Below are 17,980 nucleotides of genomic sequence, written 5' to 3' on the forward strand. Positions count from 1 at the left end.
TTTGGTAGTTCGAATTTCTTATAAAATTGTCCAGTTTTTTTTTTCAGTGAAGATTGTTCCACTTTGTGGTAATTACTAATACCATGCATGAAGATAATTTGCATAACTTATGAAAAATAAAAATCGAATGGCACATTTACAGAAGAACACTTGTGTGGCCCGTGGCACGTTTTCAAACCAATTGGTGAAGGTTGAGCACCTTTGACTCAACTTAATGATATTCAGCAACCCCTATCTATTACTGAAGAAAAAAAAATCCCATAAAATATCGTTTCATTATTTTCAAATAAATGTTTACATCCTTCAAAAAAGAAGAACATAACAGCGTCCGTCATTTACGGAAGATTAATGACGGAACCAAAATATAATGCTGCATACTGAAAACACAATTTCCTATTTTTATCTACCTTCTATACGATATCAAAATTCAAAACTCGCTCCGAATTAATCCCCTTTTACGTATCCGGAATTCGTTTTTGTTTTTTTCCAGGACCCAGGTACACGTAGAGGCACTCCCCCGTTTTAGTAATTCATATCATACGCTCTCGAAATAATGAAAAATTGGGAGGGGGCCTTGGTTTTTTTTTTTTTTAGTACTCTATTCCCACCTGTGTATGATCCGATTCCATTATTATTATTATTATTATTTTACTCCTCGCGTGTATATCCTCGATGGCGTTTTTCCTCGTAATGAGATTGCTACTTTTTTTTTCCTCGGATGATGCGTCGGCAATTTATATCGGAAAATTCACGCTTTTCCTCATACCTTTCACATAAAATCTTATATGGAAATGTATGAATACCTACGAAAATTTTTAGATTAAGAAGAAGATTTTACAGGATGAATTTTACAAAGTTCTCTTGGAAAGGGGTAGGTATAAGTTCTCAATATATCTAACCCAATTTTTTTGTTTCTCTCTGTATTACGAAGGTGCAGGCTACTGTTTTGAAACGAATAAAGTATAAAGGCTTGCGAATCCCTATAATAATTCGGGTGATGCGTACAGCTATTTTCCCGAAAGAAAATAATGTATATTCATTGCAGGGAACGTGGCCTTCATATTTTAGCAAACACAATCGATGCCGTTATAATAGAATCATGGATAATGTTATCATATTGGAAATTGTTATCACTTTTGCGAATAACGGAATGAACAGATATCCCAGCACGCGGAAAAAATTCGTGGATTTCGGATAATGTGATCAATTTTTTCCCTGTCGGAAGGTTTTTTTTTCGCGCATTCTGAAGCTAAAAGATGCAACCAAACTTTTTCTTTTTTGCACCTGCAAATTTTTGTTATCAGACTGCAAGACTATGTATGAGGCTAAAAGGTGTTTTCTCCCTCCCGTGCCTTGTTGATCAACATTTCTGTCGCTAGTATTCGCGGTGATCCATGCACACGTAGTGCTGCTTTTGCAATGGGCCTTCCCATAGACTAGTCAAGGCAAATTTATGGAGAAAAGAAAGCCCTTTCCTTCAGTTCTTGATCAATGTCTTTCAATTTACCAAATTTAAATTTTCTAGAGATTTTCTCAAGGGATCAATAAAACGTATTGTACATTCAAAAGATATCGTAATTTGTGATATACTCGAACAATTCCATCCTAACACCTCACAATGACCGAATAACAAAAATGCATGATTTTAGCTGGAAGGGAAACAAAAGAAGTCCTGTTTTGGGGTGGGGGTGGGAGTGGTCATAGCGACGGACTCGAATCGCGAGGACCCAAAATCGACCATGACCCCCACTCTGCCCACATAGGAGGATATAAGCTAGTTACCCAGAGGGTTTGGGCCATGGTGGAAAAGTGATGCGACTCACGAAGCATTAAGTGCCAAAACAAAGATATTCTTGAGAGGAAAAAGAAAACACAACGCTGTATCTGGGCCCGTCATTGCCTAAATAAGAGGGTTTAAGGCCACGAGGTATCTCGTAATTGCCGAAGTACGAAGCAATAAGTTAGACGAGATATCTCGTCAATGCCGCTGAGAGGATTGATTCATCTATCCATGTTTGCGAAGTCCCCTCCCCCTTGCCGTACTTTACCGCAAATTATTTAATCACACCTCCATCAATGGCTAGACCAGAATAAAGTTTGAGCCGAAGCCCGGTCTGTTGGTTAGCTTAACAACTGGCTCAAAAGAGTCTGTGAAGAATTAACGTTAAGACTGTATTACCGCGTGATCACGTGGGGTTGTGTCAGTATTTGTAGGAGTGACGCAGTAGTGATGATCATTTACCTTCTTCGGGTTCGATCCTGGGTAAAGGATATAGATAACACGTTACCGAACCTTTCCTTACCCAACCTGAGGGGAACACCAATAGATGGCGCCTTCATTTCCGATCCAACTCTATCGGTAGTAAATTTCTGTATGGCGATATGCCCTCCTCCTAACCAGATCATGGCCCGCTGTCTCAATGAAGCGATTTTAGCAGGTGGTCGAAGAAGACCTCGGTCACGCTGGAAACTGTGTTTGAATGTGTTGTGAACCTAACGTGCAGTTTTGTCTGTGCAATACTTGTTATCTATTGATTTATTTCAAATTTTTACCATTCATATTTGATTGTGTATGTTATCCTATATGACAGTACAAAATTTTACGTATCTCCGAAACATATTTTTTTTTTACATATTTTCAAAAAGTGCATTAAAAACAGCTTACGTTGCATGAAATCAATGTAATTGAATTTAAAAAAAATTCAAAATTCAGTTTTCTTAAAGAAAACTGTTCAGTGTTCACAAAATGATGAAAAAATCTGAGATTTTATCGACTCTATTTTATTAAAAATTAAATTTAAAAAAAATTTACAACCCAAGTATTTATGAATGGATCTCAAAATCTCTTTCATCATTTTATGAACACTGAACAATTTTCTTTATTTTGAATCAATTTTTATTCACAATTTTATTGATGCCATATCATTTATCATACGAGAAAGCTGTTTTTTTAATGCATTTTTTTTTGAAAATTTATAAACAATTAAGTATCAGAGGCATGTAAAAGTTTGTACTGGCATAGGATAGTATACGAAATTACATATATCCGGTAAAAATTTGAAACAAATCAATGGGGATAAATAATACTTCTACATAAGAAAAGTTTTTTTTACCACTTTGAAAGGTGTTAAAGTGGTTAAAGCTAAGCCTGTTAAAAGCACCAGATGCGATCACAATATACTACAGTATATGGAGAAGTTTAAATTTTGTGTTTTCTTGCTATTAGCCTTTATCTTTGGTTTTCTTTATTGTTTTTTACTACAGTGAATACCCCCAAACTAAGAGAAAGTACCTCCTGGCCATATCAGAGCTCTTTAAGGAAAAGGAAAGCAACATGTAGTACTTGCACATCTAAAATTGCCGAAGAATTTATGAGCGTTGCTTAAAAGAGTGAAATTGTGAAGAAAGCTTTTCTGAGTGGTTTCAAATACTTAAAACAGTTTCAAAACACACTGCTAAGTTCGCGGATTCCCACTTTTGCCCCCAATTCTAAGGATTATGAAAGGTTTTGTGACGGTTTCTAAAAAAAAGGAAATGGACCTCATGATCAGGCTTTCCATATTGTTTTTATTTATTTTTTTTTCCCCTTCAACCGAGTAAGTTCCAGAGTGATAATTTTCGCCTTGATGATGAAGGATACAGCGAAGAAAGATTTGGGGGGGGGAGAGAGAGTGTGTTGTTGGAAAAAAAAGAATATCTCCTCCTTTTCTCTCAATCTAAGTTATGGGCTTCCTTTTCTCGTAAAAAAAATGAGGAATGGAATCTGAAAAATGCGTTGCAGATACTATGTGTGCATGGTGGCGTTGACAGCAGTGGATATAGAAAAGCCCTGCAAAAAAAGGAGGATAACGGAATGTAGTTTGTTGGCAATTAAAGGAGAGAAGTGTCGCGTAGCTTCTGTCTCCAATCCTTATATTCCATCTGAAGACAACGAAAAATTTGATTTGATTATTCGACTTCCATCGTGTTCTTTTAGAACTTGTCAATGAGATTTCTCCGAAACTTTTCTGAACTTTAAATCCGGTTATAACGACCTCGGTTACAACGACACCTCAGCTATAACGTCAATAAATGTTAGTTATTCCAGTAAAGAATAATACAGTCGACGCTCGATACTACGACCTTCTTCGTCCCGTCAAAAATGGACGTTATATTGGGAGGGTCATCAATATATCGAAAGTAAAACATATATGACAGTTTTTCTGTGAAAACATTTTGGACTTATCCTACCGGTCGTTGTAATGGAATGGTCGCTATAACATGGGGTCGTTATGATGAGCGTCGACTGTATTAATCATCCTTATTTATAACGTAGATGAAAAGCAACCACATCGGATATAACAACAAATTTTTCGTCACTTTTGTTTCCGTTTCAATGATGTTTTCCCAAGAAATTCCCAAGATTAGCTTATCACATCCAAAGAAAGTTCGTCCGTTTTTTTGTTCCGATTGCATTATGCAGGGCTATAGGTTGTGTTGTTCTGTTTATACCTAACGTTGAAAAACAAATATTTGTAACCATGTTTGACGCTCTGACTTGCTCATTGGCATGACCACCTTTTTTCATCGCTTACTTCAATTACTAATTTTTACTAGAATCAGGGATGAATTTAATTTAATTTACATTACTTACAAATTGTGTTATAATGAATATGATTATAAATATTCATCTAATATTTTTGCCAAATTCCTTTTATTTTCCGTAAAATACATTTTAGCAGTCTTGGCTGTATTTCTTGCTAAGAGTTATTCATAAGCAATACGTATTTGGCAATTTCGCAGATATTTGCCATGTTTGGCGAGAATCATCTATGCCCCGTATTAGTTATCCCAATATCCCGTATTTTTCTAGATTAAATTGGTCACCCTAATCATATAAAAAGTATTTTATGTACACAGTATATACAGCGTTATAGTTAATTTTTAGCACTCGCAGCGTCGAATTATGAGATGGGCCTTAAGTTTAAGTACATCTCGACTGAGCAGGATGGCTTTTGCCGTTAAATTATACAGATAATTACCGACCTCGGTTATAACGATAAGATTTCGTGGAATCTTGAACGTAGTTATAACCGAGTTTTACTAATTTCTGCTGATTTTTCGAATCGCTACCGTTCATTACTTCCATTTCCTCATGTACGTGCAACTCTCACAGAAAAAATCTGATTTTTATCGTCTTTTAAAAACGACTATGATCGTCTTTTTTTCCCCTCACAAAAATGCAGAGATAGATTTATGGCATCTTCATTACTCGTACCATTAAAAAAATTCTCAACTCCTAATTGCTGCCTCTGAAGGCAGTATTGCGTAATAAATAAATGAATATTCTACGTGATCGGCAGCCCAATAAAATAAATAAGTAAATAGCACTTGACCCATCGCACGAGCGGATGATGTTTAGTAATAAAATAACAACTACGTTGAAATCGACGTCACGTACTTGCAAAAGTCACTGCAGCGGAGCCAGTATCACGTTGAAAAGTACAAAGGAATTATGTAATAAATTTGAATAGCAAATAGATCAGAGGCAAAGTGATTTAAAAGGTGGAGGGGAAGAGAGCAATAGCTATACCCACATCCTAATCATTCCCGTGGGTGTAATCCCTCATCCCTTCACAACCCCCCTGCTCTTAATATTTTAGGACCCAGCACCACGTGTTGTTTTTCAGCCCGTATCAACATGACGTGTCATGAAACCCGTATCGGTGACTCATGGATATGACGTGGGTCATTAGAGTGATTCCTCCGACTCCCCTCATCTAGTGTTGACATAGTGCTTGAGGCAAAAATATCTGATTTTACTGGTACTAGAATGTATACTATTGTATTGAAAACAGAAATCATCCGTAAAATTTCGATTTTATAAAGGATAAACAGGGTGTTTTACGAAGAGCGTGTGTGTGGGAAAAGAAAACTGTGGGTGATTCTAAAATCAAAACAAAAATGAAATATATATATATAATATTTTTATATATATGAAAAAGCAATCGAATTTTGATCCATAAAAATATAATTGCGATAAATCATCATATTGCTGGGATAAAAATTAAAATTTTTCTACTTCCCCAATTAAAAAAGTTATCAATTGGTAAAATTTAAACTTCTTTTTCTCTATGAACGTATATTACAGCGAAAAAAAAAGATTACTTCCTAACATCTCAATGAAAATCATCGCGATATCTATAGCTGAAATTCACGATTTTTTTACCAATTTTTCATGACTATCTTTGTATTTCTTTTAAGGAGATGAAATCAGGTCGTAACAAGTGGCAAATATAAATAAAGATGATCGATATCTATTATCGATCAATTATCGATATGTCGAAAAACTTTCATTCAAGTGTTTTTTCTTTCATTTAAAAACTGAGTAATTTTTTCTCAGAATGGGGAAGAGGGCTGCAAATTTTACTGGTTGACGTAATTCTGATCAGTGGCTATACAAAAATATTGCTTTGTTTTGTTTTTTTTATTTCCCCCCTTATTTATAATTTTACGATCATGAAAGTATCACAGCTGAATTCCCATTCTTTTTTTTTTATATGATTTCAGATTACACTTCGATTTTATAAATCACTAATTCAATTGTTATTCTTTTCGGAGAATCTTCGTGAAACACCCCATCACCCAACAAATAGCTCTTCTCTTAATGGATAACCTTGAATTAAGTGTCAGAAACATTCTCCCTCAAAAAGATTATAGTATTCAATTCATTTCACCTGACCGATACTTCACAAAAAAAAGGCATAAATAAATAGCAATTTTCAACCAGCATGACAAGATACTCTGCTATCATGAACGCGTTCAGTACGCCACTAGATAATTAACGTGTATCAATGATCAATTATTTGATGTTTATTTGATTTGTTTAATATTGATTTCATTTTATTATTGATATAATATTAATATAGCATAATATAATTAATATAGTTTTTCGTGATTATTGTTATTTTAATGATTATTTAACAAGCATTATTATTTAATTATAATAGATAAGACAAAAAAACTTTATATTTAATAGACTTTATATTTCAATAGTGCATTATATTATATTATTATTAGTTTTTTCTTTCATAATATATGTTTTTATAGGCATCTTTTTTTCAACCACGTCGTTAGGGAAATTCGCCTGTTGTGGCCTTTGTATTTGTATTAATGTTGTTAATTGTCAAAATTCGACCTTTCGGAATTTTGACGATTTTCTTCAAACGACACCTTAAATAAAAGGAATAAAAGTTATTTTAGAGGTGACCATGTCCGCAGTGCCGTCTTAACACATGGGCCCACCCGGGGGCCTCAAAAAATGACATCCGGTTGAAATTTTCTAGGATTTGCAAGGTAGGCCCTCCGAAAAACCACTTGGCCCGAGGGCCCACGATACTCTTAAGACGGCCTTGCATGTCCGTAGGGACAACGCCTGATATCTACGTAAGGAGCTGTGGTCTAGGTGCCCCCTGGCTCCAAAATCATTCAATTATTTTTCCTTAATATGTTTGTGCGTGGGAACGGATCTTAGAACTCGGGATAATTCTATATAAGGCCATATTTGAACTCGTTTAATTAATCTCATTTCTCGTAAGAAAATTATTCTTCTTTCAGATCGATAATTATCAAGTGACAAAAAAAAAATTCGATCTCAATATCGATTTTTTTACCATCAAAATCGATAGACTTGTGGGTAACGATGATTGGAGACTATCGGAAGCGTGAAAGCAAAGTGATTAAACTTGAATCTCTCCTGAAGGAAAAAAAAAATGTGTGCCATTGAGTCTTCCAAGGAATAAGTGCATACTTTGAGATAGTGTGTGTGTGCCCGCCTCTTCTTCATTCTTCAAGAACGTGTTCATTAAAGAGTTCTCTCTCTTCAAAGAAATTGCTCTCCCTCTCCTCGTATCAATCTCTCTCTCTTGAAAATAGTATCATCCTTCTTAGAGCCACTCCACGTAACAAGGAGGAGGATCGATTGGATTCCTTTCCCATATACTTCCAGGATTTACGATTCTCTGGTAAAAATAGTGTCCTAAATAGCCTATAAACTCAACTACGTCCTTTGGATAAGCCCAGGTTGTTTTAAAAGACTGAAAGGAATTGTTTGCTAAAAACAATGCGTGGAATATGCTGACTGTAAAGTTTTATTTATTTATTGTCTTCCATTACTGGTTCTGGTAGGCCATCGACATCCTGAAAATGACGAAAACCTTCTTCCTTCTGACGAAACCTTCGTGAAACAAGAAATTTAATGTCTCCTTGCCGTAGAAGTTATACGGTAAAGGTCCGTTATAACGAGCGTTGCCAAAGAGTTAATGGATACAAAAATTATCGTTTATAGCGAGTTGCAAATCGTGAAGCTTCCGTTGGGACGTCAAAAAAAGTTCTTAAAATTGCATTTTTTTTAGGAATCGAACTGAAGATGGATTACTAATCACTTATCCAGGGCCGCTCTTATCAGAAGCGGGGCCTCGTGAGAAATTCAGAATGAATAAGAGAAAATCAATCCCAGAATTGGTGAAAATTCGAAATTAATGAGAGAGAAAAACTCAGAATTGATGAAAATTCAGAATTAATGAGAGAGAAAAAAACCGCAGAATTGATGAAAATTCAGAATTGATGAGAGAAATAATTCCAGAATTAAATCAGTTGAAGTTCAGATATCTCGTTTATTACAAAAAAAAAAAAAAAGAGATAATAATTGAAAATTTCAATTGGTCAGTTGGTGGCCGAATCGTTTTGAAGATACGAAATTTCTGTTGCAAAAATGTTTTAGAGAATCAACTGCTGTGAGCGAAAAATCAATTCCACGATTGGAATCCTGTTTATTAGCTAATATCGAAACGAAATTATAATGTACATAGGTGAAGAATTATAAAGTTTTTCCTAATAGAGAAAAATTCGTTTATAGAGAGAACTCCGTTATAACGACAATTTTATAATTACGATAATTTCACTAGCTGTTGTGAGCTATCATTTTTCTGCATTTAAAATGGTCTAAATAATAGAATCAGTTTCATGGACACCATAACGATACAATGTATGATACCGGTCAAAGTATCTAACTATATATTAGTCTAAATATTATTAAATGTGTGCTTCTTTATTAAATTTTTTTTTTTAAAGAATATTCCCAAAATTTCGGATCCATTAGTAAATATCTTAAAAATTTCAGAATTCAAAGTAAAAAATTGATAGGAAATGGACGGAGAGCAAAATAAAATTGATAATACCCAAATAAGAATTTTGATAATACCCAAATAAATGATTTTAAGAATTTAAAAAGAGTTTGATTTCATCCAAATGTTTATAACTCTTATTTATTTTCCAATGTTTTTAACTCTAATTCTAATTTACTTACAGGTTGTGCATGTTTATTTGATAAAGGTATTTTACCTCGAATGAAAGAACTATTAGATTATACAGAAAAAAGGAACTATTAGGTATTATATCCAAAATATACTCGTTTGAAATTTATTAACGTAATCAAGAAGAAGAAAAAAACAATCGGACCAAGTACAAGGTGTTTCAAACTTCGCGCACGTCATAGTTTACGAATGTTTTCTTTTTAAATGAATATGAACTGAAACATTACCTTTAATAACAGTTTAAAAACTTTGATTTTACTATAAATTTCGAAAACGCTGGCTTTTTTTTCACGGACATATAGGCACATTTTTTTACCAGATTAATGTGATATTGCATTAATGATGTTAGTTGAGTTCATCAATCGTATGTGGATTATTGCAGTATTGGTCCAACTACAAACCCTCATAAACAGCCCTTAGATGACCAAAAAAAAAACATTGTGTTTGGTGAGCCTACATCAGTTTTCCACATTTGTAGTAAAAAAAGTTTTTAAACTGTTATTATAGGTAATGTTTTAGTTCATATTCATTAAAAAAAACATTCGTAAACTATGATGTACAGGAATTTTGAAACACCCTGTACATCATTCAACTATAAGAGCTTTGAGAAAAAAATTCTTATGTATTTATCTACAAGATATTTAACAAATATTTATACAGTATAATATACTGTAATATAATAATACATATTATGTATCGCACTTGTTTTGTCTAGCATTATAAAAGAAGGATTATAATTTTTTTTTTTTTTTTGAAATAAACAAAATGGTGCTGAGTATTTATATTACATGTATTTCACATCTTAAAAAAACGTTCAATGTTTTTATATAACGTTGGATATATACAGTGATATCATTACGAATGACTGGAAATCTAAAGAATTACTTTATCATAAAACTTAATTGCTGATTCGTTATGAGAACCCGATAGTAAAAGAGGAATAACGAAGAAAATTTCAATGATCTTGGCTTCTTCTTTAATGGATATTTATGTATTTATCATATTTACTGTGTTTTCTAAAAATTATTTTGAAAAATTTTGATTACTACAATATAATAATTTAAAGTTGTTTCTTATAGACACAAAAATATTAATGCAGTTTTTGTTCTTTTTTAAAACCATGTCATTTGCCTTTGAATTTGAATCCCTCGATTGAACCATTAAATTTGATATTACGAAAAATATGAATAGATTTTTCAATTTTCCAATATTCCCCATAACAAGATGGAATTTGCTCACCTCGTCATCGTCGACATCTATCCCATAGTCAGAGAATCCTTCTCGTCGCTGGTCAAGGACGAGGAACATTCGGAGGAATATCGTTCATAGTAATATCTAGTCATACTTTTCCTTCTCCTCAAACAACCGTCTATGGCACCACCACCACCACTACTATTACTACTACTACTACTCTGATGTTGCTGTTGTTTCACCATATCGTAACGTCCATAGTTGTTATAGCACTTCGCCGGTTGAGCGATCGCCGAAGAAGCCATCCCGGCGACGGCAAAGGGAACTATATATTTATTTTTTGATGATATTCCGAAAAAAATTTTCCGAATGATCCTTTCATCCGCCAGAGGCAAATCCAAAGTGAAAAAAGTGATGCAAGTTTATCCCAGTTTCAAATTGGCCTTATTCTGTGAAGAAATACGAGCATAAAACTCAAAAAATAAAAATAAACAAAAATCAACCAACAAAACAGCCTACACCAAGGAGTCTTTTTTAGTACAAGAAAAGATGATGATGGAGCTTTAGATGATGACAGGGAGCATTATGGAAGGATCTATGAGATGAACTGCAAGGAGTGAGTGAGCGAGCTGCTGAGCAAGCGCATCCTCTCTCTCTCTCTCGCTTTCTTTCTCTCTCTCTCTCTCTTCTATGCGGGGGAGCCCTTGCCCCGCTCTATGGCGGCGCTGACGTCGTACTAGCCGTGAAAAAATCTACTTGAACCAGATTAAATAGTAGTATGTTTTCGTACTACGCGAAGGCGTTGTAATGGACTGAGAGAAAGAGGGATATAAGAAAACGTGATTTCCGGAGGGGTGGAGACAAGAAACTACAAAGAAATATAGAAGGGGGAATACAAAATGATATTTAAGAAAGAAAGAAAAAAGTGAAATAAAATAAAATAATGTACAAAGAGTGCTCCTCCTACGGTCCAACGTGGGTGTTACTTCACAGATCATGTCCAGATTTTCACATCTTTCTAGTATTAATCTTCCTGATTTCTTCTAACTACTGTTAAAGCATTTCTCAAGTCAGCCAATGAAAATTATTTTATAGAAAAACAAAATAAAATTGTAAAAAGAAAAGCCTCACATACGTATAATAAGATGAATTTCAGGGAGGGGCGAATGCCTCAAAAAAAGATTTACTGCATAAATGTTTTTATTATTACGGGGGGGGGGGGGAAATATAGATGCATTTCTTTTTGTCAACTTATAAATACAGAATAACTTAGAGAAGGTGAAGAAATATTCACGCGATGAAAGCATTCTATTTTTTTCTTCAAATTATTAAATTATGGTAGGATAGTCCACATCAATCATTTGGATATGTGGGTGTTTAAGTATCACTGATTTGAAAAACATGTAGCATACTCTCCTTCGTCACAGAGTTTAAGAAAACAGAGAAAAAACTGAAATGTTAGCCAATTAGATCAGAGATTCCAAAACACTTTACATTCGTCATATCCTTGGGAATGAAATTAGAATTTCAAATCTCTCGTCGCACCCACTTAAAGTTAACCGTACCTGTAGGAGAAATAACTGTAAAAAATTACCACTTCAATCTTATTCTGCCTCTGAAGATCTCTTGATCGTTGGCCAAAGGTGCTGTACACCATTGTTTCTTAAGCTTCTTTCACCCACGGCCCCATTTTACAGCATATTATTTTTTTCCCGTAGTCCCCCTGTCTTAATCAGGTCCGGCACTATGTTCGTGAACTGCACATGTTTGTCACTAAGTCCCATTGTACCCCCCGATATGGGGCCCCCAGTGACATGTAGTTATTTCTTTGTGTCACTAGGCCTTATTGTACCCCTTGATAAGGGGCTGTCCATTGACATGTACAGTTATTTATTCTATTTTCCTTTTCTTATGTAGCACTGCAAACGTCCTGTACCATATTTTTTAAACTGCACATGCTCATTACCCATTGACAGGTACAATGGGTAATGAGCCCATGACATATGGGTGCCCATGATATATGCAGTTATTTTTATTTCTTTGTCTTTTACATATACAGCGCTGCAAATGTTCTGCACTTCACTTCACCCTTATTGTATTACTCGCTAAAGGGTCCTCAGGTTTCCCTATCGTTAAGGGTCCCCTATAACACGTACAATTATTTTCATTCTGACCAGTTCTTCGGCTGGAAATAATTCCGACGAGACGCCACCCTCCGGGGCAATGAGCTTACTTATATAGTGCAAGCGGCACAGCCTGGTCGTGCTTGGTTCAATATAACCCCCCCCCCCCCCATGGGTGCAGAGCAAGGACCATTTTCTGGTCACGATGTCTCAATCTGGCCCTCAACCTCCAGGAGTGAAACTACCTTTTTAACCCTTTCTACTTATTATATTGATTTCTGAGTAAATTTGTAGCTTACGGGTATATTCCCGTACGCTAAAAGATACGGTATATTCCCCGGGCTAGGTACCCTTCAACAACTTCCATCTTGAAACGGTTCTATGGATAATTCCAGTGGATTCTTAAATCTGTCACACTTTTGCTCACCATATTTCACTTGAAATGTTCAAAGATTCATCCACAGCTGGTGAATGCAATGGATATTTATTACATACAGGGAAGTAGAATTTCAACACTTTGAATGAGAAAATTGAGAAAGAGAAATCGCCTAAAATCAGATGATACGCCCAACACCATTTACTATAGCTGGTGGTGATACGCCTCAGTAAAGGAATCGTCATGACTTGACGCGGAACCAACGTTTAGTTGGAATTACTCATAACACTCACGGAGATTATTAATAACCACAATTTACGATAAGAACTTGTTTCCTGGACTTTTGTGAAGTAAATTACATTATTGAATTTCCACGGCTCGTAGAATTCACCCGGAATTAATTGCTCAGTTTCATTTCTCTCTCCTCTTTGAAACCGAAATCAGTCGCTTTTCCCACGATCGTTAATGAAGAAGAAGAAGGGGAAAAAAAAGAATGTCATCAAATTTCCGTTAGAGAAAAGAAATTACTCGAGACAAACTATTCGCTTTTGGAAACACCCCGTTGAGAGAACAAAACCGTCAGATTCGGCGGTCTTGAGGCGTTAGTCATTGCCACTTCAAATTACTGTGAAAATGGAAAGTTGTTTTTTTTTTTTTGACGTGGATGGTGGAGTCTAACGAGTGAACTGCGAGCTCCGTCTGACGTATATTTCTGAGAGAAGAGGCGGAGAAAGTGATACACACACGTCGAAACAGAAAAGTCTATGTACAAGATTATGTGAATGAACGAACTTCGAAAGAAAAAAAAGAAGGAAAACTAGCCCGACAAAAACACTTGAAAAGTTGGTGACGTGCCACTACAACAACTGCTTGCTACACGAGCTGTGAAAGAAATCAATGAATGGAATTATTATAACTCGGCTGGGGCTGCACACAGCGGCTTCTACACTACATATCCTTACAGCGTAAACAAAAAATATTTAAACATTTCCCGTGAGAAAAATCCTCCAATACTGTACAACTGGGACTTGTTTCAAAAATATAAACAATTACAAAGAACAAAGTTCAAAGATAACGAGGCTTAAGAATGTGGTGTGACTTATAAAATTCCTTGATCTGATTCACTTTTAATGGTCTCTCCATAATGAAGATTTTAGTCTGGATATCTTTCCGTCTATGTATTTGTAGAAGGAATGACGGGAAATCTCTTGTGAGAAAGCACTGTTGTATACTCGATACAATATCATCCTACAAGCATTTACTTCATCAGATACTAGGTCGTGGTATCTCTCTCTCACGCACAATCTGTGAATCAGGAAAAAAAAATCCTCCAATGTGTTTGAACTGCACATAAAAATCATTCTATGTTAAAATTTACAATCTGCTTTTATCAAGATACCGAGCTCTTGGTGGGATTCGGGCTGTATATTTGACTTGAGACCGTACACGTATCACTTAGGAATTGGTCAGTGTTTCTCGCCCTTTCTGAACGCAAGGCCCAACCAGTAAAATACCCGAAACAACGTGACTGACCTAAAACTTACATCACGAGTTATTTAATTTGATCCTATGTGAATATATTACGGCATACAATTAAAAAATAAATATATCAGCACTTTAAGTGTCTCATTGACGAGATATCTCGCCTCCTTAAAAGCTTCTTATTTTGGCATTTTCAAGACTAGGTACTTTTTAAAGTTGATTTCTAAATGGAACACTTTTCCCTATAGCCCAGTGGTTCTCAAACTTTTGTTACCCACGGCTTCCTTACTCTGGTCAACGTCAATCCCCGACTCTCCACAATAGTCTAAAAAACAAAACGAACAATGGTCTTCAAAGCACCGAACCAGCGCATACGTAATATTTAGGAAAGAGAGAAAATTCAACTGCCCTTGCGGGGAACGAACCCACGTCCTCTCTCTTGCCGGAAGAGTGCCCTAGACCACTAGATTACAAAGGCATCGAATATCTCAATCTTTTCTTGGAGCTTGTGTGGAATGAACGGGACCGTATATGGACGGACGATCGGACCTAATTCAGGCCAAAGCTCACAATTGCTGACACCGCTACCAGATGGTGACTTATCCAAGGATGATGCCACTCTTCGCTATCCATACGAAGGTTTTTAACTGCTGGCTAATGCCCGCAAGGGCAGTAGAATTTGCTCTCTTTCCTAAATATATCTTCGCATCAGCCAGCTGTTAAAAACCTTCGTATGGATGTCACTCTCCACTATCCAACAACGCCTCTAGGAACGGCGACGCTCACTTTGAGAACCACTGCTATAGCCCTTAGTTTGTACCTGCTGAAAATCGGAAGAAAACTTATCCCATTAAGAAAGATATGACATTTTGAAGGGGGTTTAGCGATTTCTGCTGTGCCGCTTAACCCTTTAAACGGTTTTTAAAGTTTTCTCCTGATCTGCATTATAACTGCCCCAGTGGAAATCACTAAACCTTTCAGAAATTGCCTCCTATTTTCAAGAAGAATATATATATATATTTTCGACTTCGTGAGAGCTGATAAATGCTTTCACCCCAACACAAAACAATAATAATAATAATAATAAAATAAGGAAGAGAAAAACTATCATTTTCTGCTATTTATGCTATACGCAATAATATTATACTACCTCGAAGGGGAAAACATCCTTTCTCTCCCCTTCCGTTATCAGACTTTGAACAAAAGCTGACTCCGCCCACTAGCAGTTCATTGACATGTCGGGGGGGGGGGAGGAAGAAAGCACACTATCAGGAGAAAACCCCTTTACAACGGTATCCGGGCTCGTCAATACAGAAATAAATGGGTTTTAAGAACCCGAGATATTTAGGGATTGACAAAATAAGGCGGATCAAGTTTGACGAGATTTCTCGGTATTGCCGTTGTAAGGATTAAAGGTTTGAATAGAGTTCAATTTTCCCGTCTTTCTTTCACTCCGGTCTATTGCCATGGACACTTCACCTTCGAATGAGTTTTGCAGGAAGTATGTATGTATGTATGTATGTGAACCTAATAATCTGAGTGTATCTCTTGTGTTACGCATGAATTTTTAGTGCTGCCTTCTGTTTTTCATATTATGAGTGAAGTGCAATGATAGGATATTTTAACCGTTGTAGGTCTGATGCTTCTGTGGATTTTCGAGTCGGTGAATATTCTCATGGTGAGAGACTGATGTATACCGAGGCTAATTGTAATTTATAAATGGCTTTGGTTCCATTAGCTGAACTTTTAATCTTGGTACTGAAAATGCTACGTTAAAAAAACTTTTAAAATCTAATTTGAAGAATGTGAGTCATTAGCTTTTTTTTCCCCTCTTGGATTATTATCAAAGGGATTACTCTTAGCAATATAGCAGCTCTTCATGATGAAGGGGTTGTGATCCCGATTTCCTATCTTATCCTATAAATGGCTTAAGATAAATTGGTGAATCATTCATAATATCGAGAAAGGCACCACATCAACTTCTGTTTTGACAGAATTTGTACAGAAAAAAAATTATCACTCATGATAAATTTATTTGGAAGAAAAGGGGTAGCCAATACTCTTAGTTCCAATAACAAATGGGATAAATTTTTGGTGACAAAACAGTTATCTAAATTCACATTTCAGCACAAATATATGTCAATATTTCACCTTTTTTCTTTTCAACTATAAAGCTTTTGAGTTTTGAATTTTTTATGTATTCTCGACCACCCACTAAACTCAGTTAATTTCCCCATATAATTATCATTTATTGGACGAAAGCTGAACTTCTTAGAAGATCATTTATCTCATTATATTTGTGAGTGAGTTTACCATTTGTTTCGGTTTTTTTCCACGGTTGATTCTCCCATGATATATATACACACACACACACACAATATATACGAATCATTTAGCGACAGCGTATCCAAATAGCGCTGACGGCGGCAGCCACTTGCGCCTAATTCGTTAACCCACAGTATAGCCTTCGTTAAATCAAGAATACGATTCCCGTTGAAAGGCATGGAGAAAAAGAAAAGGAAAATAATGTGCACGGAATTTCTTTTTTCTTTTAAATCTTTATTTTCAAGATTTATAATGTTTGTTCGCTTGTGGGTGAACCGTGAGATCTCGTTTTTCATCTGCTCTTGAGCGACCTCTACACGACAATTATGAGAAAAAGAAAGAAAACTTTATACATACGAATCTATGAGCCTTTTATCAAGTAAAAAATTTTTATGAAAAAAAAAGTATTAAATAATTTTTTTACTGGCTTAGGAACATCTGGTAATGTCATCTCTTTTGATGCGAACTGGACTAAGAGCATTGGATCGGCGCAAGGATGGAGGGTGAGAATCTGTGCAAGTGAGCCACTTGTTTCCAGCCGTTGAGAAACACTGATGCACTTTGTATGTTAGTAGTGGCACAATATGTGACTGAGTATCTCTCTCTCTCTTCTTTTATATGAGTTAAAAGATTATTCACAGAAAGATAAACGCGATATTGCTGTGAGATGAGAGAGAGGGGGATTATATTAAAAACATGGCGTAAGATTGCGCTTCAATTCGATGATATTCTTATTTAACCCTCAACATAGGCGGGATAGACTTGGAAGTCTGGGGGGGGGGCACGATGATGTTTATGTCAATTCATATACACATATATATACATTAGATCAGTCGGCTCGCATTTGCCCACGCCCCCCCCCCTCCGTGCATGACCCTCAATAGCTCGGTTTACGCAAATTTCACCCCCGAAATTTCGCCCCGGCAACGTTGTACGTTTCGTTCCCAATGCATTTCGTCTGAGTGACGTATTAGTGAATGACCGTAAGACTGACCGAGTGACCGTATGAGTGGCCAATTGAAATTGTGAGTGACCGTATGAGTGAACAAGTGAGTTGGAGAGTGGCCTTGATCAGTCATACGGTCACTCACTCACTCATAAGGTCACTCCCTCACTCATTCACTCATACG

General features: G+C 35.8%; 1 protein-coding gene across 2 annotated transcripts in view; it reads right to left on the minus strand.

Moving 5' to 3' along the window:
* The window catches only part of LOC149078512 (uncharacterized), a 109,013-nt gene that overhangs the window by 35,568 nt on the left and 55,465 nt on the right, over window positions 1–17,980 (minus strand). The window contains exon 1 of one of the 2 annotated variants that reach the window (XM_089240623.1): window positions 10,593–11,189. The exons of the other annotated variant lie outside the window; for it this stretch is intronic. Within the exon in view, the coding sequence (XP_089096749.1) occupies window positions 10,593–10,661 (69 nt within the window). The 5' untranslated portion in view covers window positions 10,662–11,189. Of the gene's footprint in view, window positions 1–10,592; window positions 11,190–17,980 lie in introns of those variants that run through there. 2 annotated transcript variants of the gene reach the window in all.

This window comes from Pholcus phalangioides, unplaced genomic scaffold (assembly GCF_987345545.1).
Source record: "Pholcus phalangioides strain wild (caught in Gottingen) unplaced genomic scaffold, Ppha-v1.0 ptg000013l_1, whole genome shotgun sequence".
NCBI classification, from domain to species: domain Eukaryota; kingdom Metazoa; phylum Arthropoda; class Arachnida; order Araneae; family Pholcidae; genus Pholcus; species Pholcus phalangioides.